Source organism: Andrena cerasifolii, unplaced genomic scaffold (assembly GCF_050908995.1).
Source record: "Andrena cerasifolii isolate SP2316 unplaced genomic scaffold, iyAndCera1_principal scaffold0029, whole genome shotgun sequence".
NCBI lineage: Eukaryota > Metazoa > Arthropoda > Insecta > Hymenoptera > Andrenidae > Andrena > Andrena cerasifolii.
The window spans coordinates 88,770-98,839 of NW_027484922.1; the positions used below are offsets into that span (position 1 = coordinate 88,770).

General features: G+C 39.8%; 1 protein-coding gene across 1 annotated transcript; it reads right to left on the reverse strand.

Moving 5' to 3' along the window:
• Window positions 1–405: 405 nt before the first annotated feature.
• On the reverse strand, window positions 406–4,117 carry LOC143378048 (uncharacterized). The gene is made up of 3 exons (XM_076829894.1): window positions 3,846–4,117; window positions 2,740–3,763; window positions 406–414 (listed from the first exon to the last, which is right to left on the reverse strand). Exons 1-3 carry the CDS (start codon window positions 4,100–4,102, stop codon window positions 406–408), a joined length of 1,290 nt encoding a protein of 429 aa, XP_076686009.1. The 5' UTR covers window positions 4,103–4,117.
• Window positions 4,118–10,070: the final 5,953 nt, after the last annotated feature.

Below are 10,070 nucleotides of genomic sequence, written 5' to 3' on the forward strand. Positions count from 1 at the left end.
CGGAGGCGCGTCAGAGTGCGTGGATACGACGATCTGTGGCAAGCTGACATTGTAGAAATGCGTCCATACTCGCGATTCAACCAGGGTCACCACTACATACTCACCGTCATCGATGTGTTGAGCAAGTATGCATGGGCGTTGCCGCTCAAGACTAAAAGTGGCGCTGAGGTGACTAAAGCGTTTGCAAAAATATTTAGGGATCGATATCCGAAAAATTTGCAAACCGATCAAGGAAAAGAATTTTACAACACCGATGTACAGAAACTCTTGAAGAAGCATGACATTAATCATTATTCAACGTATTCGGTGATGAAGGCCTCCGTCGTAGAACGTTTCAATCGAACTTTGAAGAACAATACGTGGAAACTGTTTACGCTCAATGGAACCTATAGATGGATCGATTCGCTACTGCGTCTACTTGCAGAGTATAACGCGCGAAAACATAGAACCATCGGAATGCGTCCTTGCGATGTTACCCCTGCGATCGCCGACAAGCTGCTAGCCACAGTATACAGCAACCTAAAGATCGCTGCTCCAGCGAGATTCGAGTTGGGCGAGTTTGTGCGCGTGAGCAAATTTAAAACCATCTTCGATAAAGGCTATACGCCGAATTGGACAACGGAGGTGTTCGAGATAGCCAAAGTACAGACAACTAATCCCGCGACGTATCTGCTCGTCGATTCCTGTGGAAAACCCGTTGCCGGAGGATTCTATGAACACGAGCTGCAACGCGTCACCGATCCTGATGTGTATCTAGTGGAAAAAGTGCTGCGTAGAAAGCGGGATAAGGTATACGTCAAGTGGTTGGGGTTTGATAAATAACACAATTCTTGGATAAATAAACATAATGTATTGTAAAATAATAATAATAATAATAATACATGGTTCAATAAATACAATGTTATACATATGTGAACAATTTATTTAACATTTTGCTGCCAGCGCCGTCGAAAATATCATTCAAAGGCAAATGCCAGCAGTTCGCAATCAACAAGAGATTTATTATCGAAATATTCACTATCACGTATAGCTTTAACAGCGCAGCACGAGTCTAAAGTTTCCTCGACGACATCGCACCGCTATAACACGCTCGCAAATTTGAAAACTTCGTCTCAACATGATGTGTAGTTTCATCAAGTTCAAATTTCTTTTTTATAATATTTTTATAATGGAATTTTACAACGGAATTTTATAATGTCCCCAGGGCAGAGTGTCGGTCGAATCGGGTACGATATACCGCTTGTCGTCGTATGGATTTAGAGCGATTTTGGATTCTGAAATGGTGGACACTTTATGCAATTTAGACCGTATGCATGATTGTCTGCGAACCATTTCGATCTCCTTTTGCAAACACTGCGCGTAGTCGTCGAAAGTTATCGTTCTGGCTATGACGTTGGTCTTGACGCCTTTCGCTTTTTTCGTATCTTTTTTACCGTCTACGCGAAGTGCATACATTTTCGCTCTAAGACCTACGAATTCGGTCATTATCATCCCATTATTTTCGTCCTTCATCAGCCCCGGAACCTTCTTATTTAAACGCGGAATATTATATGTATTGTCAGTAGGATAATCGCTTGTGTCGAATCTATCGATATTGCGTTTCACGGACTCGTAGATATCATCGCATCGAATGTGATAGATGAGGCTATCAGTGTCTGTGTATAGAATTTTACATTTTTGGCCATATAGTGGAGACATGTACTCGTGATGAAATTCGTACAAACAAATTTTTGATATGTCTAGAATGCACATACCCACATATATCGGTTTGTTGAATTTCACCTCGAGTTTTCGCAATTCAACAGCTATTAAATTTTCCGAAAAAACACTTCTGCTGTGGAAATTCGGTTTCGCGATCATTGCCTCCGCGCCATATCGCCCTTCCCAATGTGTTAAAAGTTTTACGTCCACCTGATTTCGCACATTTTCCATAGTCTTACCGAATACTGCGTTGTTCATCAATTTGTACAAATTTTTTTCAAAGTCGTTTGTCGCGCATGTTCTAAACCGTGTAGTGAGTTCGATGTAATCGCGGAGCCAGGGAGATTGAGCGAATTGAAGCGCGCGGTGTATCTTTGTAATACGAAGACCGTGACTCGTGCACTGCTGCAGGTTGCGATAATGGATAACGTAACGCTGCTTATCGTATACCGTCGCGAGTAACTTGTCCTGTCTGCTGCCAGATGGTTTGGCACGCGTCGGGCAGAACGGTAGATCGGCGTGAGCGTCATGCAGACGTTGCGGATATTCCAAATCTACCTCGAGAATGTATCCCGTAGGCGAATCGACAGCGATCGAAGACACGTCAAAATTTGCGACATCTTCGACCCATTGGAATTTGGCGTATGGTAGGGGCTGGCACATTGCCCATCCGTACAAATTGTTCACGTCAAAGTACATCAAGTACGATGACTGTTCCGATGGGTTGTAAGATGACATGTACTTGTTATTGGCGTGTGCGTATCTTCCGGAACATTGGCTTAAACCGCCACGTATACCGCGTTCGATAAACATGACCATATCAACGTCTGTGAGCAATTCGAATGTAATTTTGGTATGTTTTAGCATGGCATCCCACGTAAAGCCAGGTAAAGTATAATAATGCGCTGAATCTAATCCGTAACTCTTGATACAATTTTCGCGAAAATTTTCAAAAATATCTGCCAATAACAAGACATCTGTTTTCAAATACAAGTCGCTGTATTCGCCCAAAGTTCTAATCCCGAAACGCTGCCAGACAATCTCGGCGTGCGCGTAATCGCTCTTGGATACAGTATCACCCGTTAACGAACTGTACAATGACTCGCGCGGTGGTAAGCATGGATCCTGCAGTTTGTTCGCGCAATCAAGGTATTCGTATGGAAATACACCCTTTCGCGTCAATAAATTGAAATCTTCGATGGATAATGTTTCAAATTCGGATCGTAAAATTTTTAATTTATCCGCGCTAAGAAAAGATGCTAATTTGTCGAGACTGGTATTGAGAAATTTGTACGAATCGATGAATCGCAATTTAATACATTTTCGCGAGTCTGAGTCAGCCGTATCTTCAACATTTTTTGTGAATGAAATGTACTTTTCTTTCGTTATGGGCAATACGTCAACGCTGCCTTCGAAAGCGGTAGCTATTTCCTCGATAATGAAATGCGAATCGTAGCCGGATAAATTATGGAAAACTATGGGGATGTAAAACGCATTTTTATAATTTAAATTGCACTCCGAATGTGCTGGGCCTCTAAAGCGTCCGGATAGATGGCAATGATCGCGAACTCGTACATCTTCAGCCTTGAATGGTTCTTCGCAAATATGACAGTGTGTTGCATCGCGAAATGTCGTCCATTGTTCGGGAGTTAAATCAAGCATGGGAACATTGCTGGTCAGAATGGGTTTGGCGAAGTTTGCAAAATTTTCCAGTTCGTTGACGAACCATGAAACACAATCCGCGTCGCGGCGACATCGATACGTCGACAGTGATGTATCGTACGAGCAATGCATATAATATGCAATGCTGTGCACTTTATGGTGTTGATACGCGCGCAATTTACTATCCATTTCACCCATTCGGTGATTGTCCTCTGTTTTTTCAATGATGCACTCAAGATCGGCGTACACCATGAAGGGGAGCCGCTCCTTCATACAGTGGTTGCTGAATTTGAGCAGATTGTTTCCTACGCTGGGCAACAGGATGGCGCAATCATTCATTTGCCCGCAGTCCAGCGAATGGGCCTCCAACTTCTCGGCAGATCCAAAGTAGTGCATGCATCTGCAAAAAAAATCAAAATTTTTTTTTTATTTAATTTTTTTTCAACGATATTTTTCAACGCTTCATAAGTTTATGTACATACCGATCGCAGATGAATTTTTTTTCTCTATGCCTGCTCAACTGCATGCTCACCAGTCGGGATAAGTCCTTGATCAGCACAAAGTGCCCTACATCACCGTGCTCATGATTCGGCGTGTAGAGCAGATTGACGTGTCGATCCCTCTTTTGGCTGGTGAGACGCAGCGGAAAGACCGTCGATCCTTTCTCCATCCCGAAGGTGTACACGTTGACGGAGATGCCGTTCTGCCGCTCAAACTTCCCAAGCTGCTCTAGGTACATTGGAAACTCAATGTCTTGGAGATTTAGCACCAATGTATAATGTGGATATGAACTTGGCCGATGAGGGTTTCTGTCGGCGGGATGGAGAGCTGCGACCACTGCCCGCGCGAAGCAGGCGTTATCCTCGGATCGCACGCTAATTGTCGCTTTCTTCATCAATATTTCCCGTGGCAACTTGAAGTGGCACCCTGCGCGCAGCGGATTGTACTTATTAACGTTGACGGTTAGGTTGAGAATCCTCATCAATGCCCATCCGCTATCGCGTTCCTGAAACTCTTCCAACGATGCCAGGGTGGGTTCGATGACGCATCGTTGGTACCACTCCTGTAGATCACATGTACCGAAGAGTTCGCAGTTCCGGGTATTGATGCTTTTACAAGCATGTTTGTCCCCCGCCACAAATTCGCCGTTGAACACAGTGTTCACTTTGAGGTTCTGATGTTTCCTCAAGGCGCCTCGTACATACTCCAGCACAATGGTCCCCGCATCCTCGAGGAAGTTGCGCGGCTCGATATAGTTCGAATTTAACACTGCACCAGTTAATACGCGGGTATCGAACGCAGTGCCTATTTCGCGCCACAAAAGTCCTGTGCTCGAATGTCCAGCACCTTCATGCATGAAACGTCCGCGCAACGAATATTTTAGTCCTTCGAGATGAGCGATTCGAGCAACCAGCGATTGTTGAACACCGATCGATAATCGCGGGCGTTTCACTCGGCTGTGTTCTTCCAACGATTCGATGCACTCGTTGCACCGTTCTTCCCACGCGAGGTATTCTTCCTGTGAAATCAATCGCGCAGATTGATCCAACAATTGGCGTTCTACTTGCGCGAATTCTCCCATGGTTGTAAATGAAATATGTCTTTTCCTCGCAACACATTGCAACGATTTGAGGCTTTGTGCAGTTTAGAGTGCGCTTTTTAAGACTGATACCATGGTTTGGTATCTCTGCCTAACTCTTTTGGCGTACCCCCTCACTCGAATGCACCGCATGCAAAAACGGCGATCCGTCCCAGCATGGTTCTGTGCAGTTTCTACCGATACAGCATAATTCTTTCTATGATTCGCGCGTATGACGAATTAGCGCGCAAAATCCTCCGACACAGTTTCTGCTGACGCCGCATAATTCTAAGATTCGGCGCTTTCACAGATATTATATTATATTCAACACGTGTCGAGACTTTTATCCTTGAAGGTGGGGCTCAAATTACATACAACCGCGCGATATGCTGCGATGTTAAGATTGGAAAACATTATGGAAAAATTGGTAGCTTTAAAATAAAATGCTGTGGTGGGGGAGGCAATTGCACCTCTATTTAAGCCGAGCTCTTGGACGCTATTCCATCAATCGCTCAGTAGCCTCAGTGACTTTGACGGAACAGACGGTACTCCGTAAAAAATATAGTGCACATCAAAATGTACAAACACAGCTTAAACGATTCATCCTGCGCAGCCGGCAACGATGGTGGGTTTCCAAATAAATGTGAACAACAGCAGCAACAACTACATCATCATCAACAATCCAATATGAGGTATGTACACGTTACTATACACTTTTCATTTACTTCATTCACTGTAAACGCAAACGACCGAAGTATCAATTTCATGTACTTGTTTCTTACAGTTCTGGATCCGTATCGCTAAAAACGATGAAAACATCGAAATCATCAATCGTACGGATCCTGGGGCGTGATTATCCACTGACTGCAACAGCTTATAAACGTCTAACTATAGGAATTCGCATTGGTATGGATTTGTGTCACGTTGAGATCGCCATAGCCGACAATAAAGGCAGCGAGTTAAGCTTTTCAATGTCTACGTGGAAGCTCCTGCTACAAAACGAGGTGGACATACTCCAACGATTACGCAGCAACGCAACATCGCCCCAAACTCACATTATAACTGATCATTTACGACTAGAGTTCACGCGTATGCATGATGATCAACTTATTAAAATCACCGATAATCGCGTTGTCATATATATGACTGAAGCCACGATGTGTAAATTATTCGCGTACAATCATTGCATTGAACATATGTATACGTGGCTAACTGAAAATATGTACTCTGTAAGCAGTAAATATGCCACTTTCGTAGACGTTCTACGTAGCGCTACCGCGCCAACAGATTATGTAAAATTAATTTCTGAAAGCGAACACTTCGAACAGCATTCATTGATTGATTGTGAATTGTTAGCATGTGCAATCAATCATATTGTGCATGATGCTCGTAGTAAAAAATGTTAAATTATATTCTTTTATGATTTGTAACAATATATATCTTAAACGTATATGATTTGTACCATTTCACTCATCCATCATCCTCCCCGTCATCTAATTTTAAGATTCTGCGTTTCTGTGTTACATTTCATTCTTCGCGCTGCCAAGTGACATCACCCTGCGCGGCCGTTCCAGAGGATTCGAATTACGCAGCGACGTTAAATCGGAACGCTTTGAAATACAGTTAGCTTTAGAATGCATGCGATTCTATCCCCTATGTAGTGGTGTCTCTTTCCCTCCTAGAATTTTAACTTTAAAGTAATGCTCCTCTCTTTTCCTCGAAGACGCGGTGTCGAGAAATCCTTTCCCCGAGAAAATCTTTCCCGACATCGTTCGAAACAATTTCTGATAAAATTTCTCATAAAAATAAATTATTATACGCCGACGTTGTGTGTGTGTGTGTGTGTGCCACATATGTGACGCTCCGTTGGTTTCGCTATATGTACCATTCGGAAAAGACTAATGTCAGAGACGGCGTTTGGGGGAGTTGGTTAGGCGGCTGACTCGTACCGCGGAGGTCTTGGGTTCGAGCCCCGTCGCCCCGAGAAGTTTTTTCATTTATATTAATATCATAAAATTAATATTTTCTTCCTTACCGACAGTCTGTACCACGCTCCAGAGTAGCACCTTCCTTACCGACAGTCTGTACCACACTCCAGAGTAGCGCACCGTCACCCCGCGGTTCCCTCCTCCTCCTCGATGATACCCCCCCACCACTCCGCCATCTCTATGACGTCATCCGCCGCCAGCCCGCCGACAAAAAAAAACAAATTTGAATTAGAATCCCCATTGCCATACTACTTTCCTGCTGTTTTCATCTACAGGTGCATGGAAAAAACCATTTTCTAAGTCCAAAGTCGTGAACACACGTTTATCTCGCAAACGATCAATCTGTTCTTCTATATTAGGCAGAGGATAACGATCTTTTATTATTTTCTTGTTGAGTTCTCTGTAATCCACGCAAACTCTTATCGTACCGTCTACCTTTTCAACAGGCACGACAGAGCTTCCAAAATCCGACTCAGAAGATACAACAATCCCATCACAAAGCCACGTTTCTATTTGTGAATCTACTGCTTTGCTTTGATGCGCGGATAGGCGTCGAGGTGCCCGATACACGGGAATCTCATCGCGCAAGGAGATTCGCATTTTGACCCCGACCTCTTTTGTTTTGTTTGGTTTATAATTTTCTACTAGAGTTGTTACTCTCGCGCGAATCTCGGGTTTTGGAATATGCGCTAGATTAATACCCTGCTCAACAATATGCAACACTTCCGGAAGATCCTCCATTACGTTCGGTGTTTTCGCTATGGTGATATTTCCGTCTCGCATGCAAACGTCAGCGGTTCTCAGAAAAATGTACCCGATTATGGCATCATGCGTAATAAGCGCGTCGGACACTACGTGAAAAACTATATCGTGTTCGATTTGATCGATTTGAACTTTGACATTGAAATCACCTAGCGTAGAATTCTCGCTAGAGCCTACCCCCGAAACTGGGTTTTTCGTTGGGATAACGCCGGTGCGCCGATTCGTACATATGTAGCCGCTCTTATTAAACTAAGGTCACTTCCCGAATCAATCAACGCGCATACTTCTCGCGACTCTATGTATACATTCTTGCACGCTTGCCGCCTCTTTGATTCTACCGCACTACAGCTCGATTGTGCCGCGTTGTGCCTACAAAAATTTAAAAATTAAAAAATTTTTTTTTAATTTTATAAAAAATTAAAAAAAATAAAATAAAAAATTTAAAATATAAAAAAAATTAAAATAAAAAAAATATACAAAAATTTTAAAGAAAAAAAATTAAAAAAAAAAAATAAATAAACAAATAAAATTTAAAAAAATAAAAAAAAATTTAAAAAAAATTATAAAATTTAAAAAAATTAAAAAAATTAAAAAATATAGAAAAAAATTTAAAAAAAAATAAAATTTTGTTAAAAAATTAAAACAAAATTTAAAAAAAAAATTTTTAAATTTTAAAAAAAATTTTAAAAAATAAAAGAAAATTTAAAAAATTAATAAAAAAAATGAAATATTTTTTTTTTAATTAAAAAAAAATTAAAATGAAAAAATGAAAAAATATAGAAAGAAAATTTTAAAAAAAGTTAAAAAAAATTAAAAATATTAAAAAAAAAATTTTTAAATAAAAAAAATTAAGAAAAAAATTTAAAAAACATAAATAATTTTTTTTTACAAAATTGTTAAAAAATTAATACAAATTTTTTAAAAAATTAAAAAAAAAATTTAAAAATAAAAAAAAGAAAATTAAAAAATAAAAAAAAGAAAATTAAAAAATTTAAAATTTCAAAAATTTAAAAAATTAAAATAAAAGAAAAATAAAAATTAATTTTTTTTTTAAAATTTAAAGAACATTTTTTTAAATACAAAATAATAATTTTAAAAAAGTTAATTTTTTTTTTAAATTTAAAAAAAAAATAAAGCAAAGAAAAATTTTAAAAATTAAAATTTTTTTAAAATATTTAATAAAAATTTTTTGTTAAAATTTAAAAAAATTTTCAAAATTCAAAAATATTTTAAAAAATTAAAAAAAAATAATTATTTGTCACGTCCCGGGTGAGGTCTTTAGGAACGATGACTATGGGGAAGGAAAAAGACAGGCGCGAATCTAAAATCCAGCACTCTGAGATTTTTGGGGGAAGACCAGGCGCGAATATTAAATACGTCACACTGAGGGTTTGGAAGGAACTTAGGCGCGAATATTGAATCCGTCACACTGAGGGTTTGGAAGGAACTTAGGCGCGAATATTGAATCCGTCACACTGAGGGTTTGAAAGGAATTCAGGCGCGAATCTATAATCCAGCACACTGAGGGTTTGGAAGGAGAGGAACGTCAGGCGCGAATCTTGAATCCAGCACACTGAGGGTTTTGAAGGAGAGGACGTCAGGCGCGAATCTTGAATCCAGCACACTGAGGATTTGAAGGAATTCAGGCGCGAATCTATAATCCAGCACTCTGAGGATTTGAAGGGGATCAGGCGCGAATATTAAATCCGTCACTCTAATCGACCAGGGAAGGTTTTAAAAGGCGAATACACACCCTGGAAACACCTGTTAGGTCTTATTTTAGGTTTGGCTCGGTAATTGGATTTACCGTTATATTATTCGGCTCATGCAATAGTATGTTTGTAAACAGAGTAAGCGTCTCGCGTTCACTAACAGAAATCAGCTGTTGCGGCAGCTTGTTTGTTTGGGTTCTTTGTAACCAAAGGGTGCACACAATAATTCAAAGCGTGATTTAAAACTAAGCGGTTTATTAATAATGCTTGGGATTTTAAGCATTGGCACATGACATTGATATAGATAGTATTTAATCACAATATGAAAATATGAATATGAAGTACATAGGTATAAGCAAATGAGATTATTATAGAAGCAATAAGGGTTGCTAATATGAAATATAAATGATCGCAATAAGCTTTAGAATGCAATATAACGTGGAATACAATAAGAATAGTAATGCAAAATATATATACACAAAGAAAGCATTAATGAGAATATATAGGTAATAAACGTTAGTAATACAAAATAATGAAGGTTCGCAATAAGCTTTGATAGACAAAAATAATAATAGTCAATGGTATGGAGATGAATAACAATATTAATAATTATAATTGCTTACGGTAGTTGCCGTAGAGCACTGATTTGAACACTTTGGAATCTTC

What these genes read in the sequence shown, in the direction of transcription:
- LOC143378048 (XM_076829894.1), bottom strand. Translation starts at nt 4,102, where the DNA reads ATGTACCTAGAGCAGCTTGGGAAGTTTGAGCGGCAGAACGGCATCTCC. An exon ending in AAAAAATTCATCTGCGATCG is followed by an intron (nt 3,764 to 3,845) that starts GTATGTACATAA and finishes TTTTTTTTGCAG; the next exon opens with ATGCATGCACTACTTTGGAT.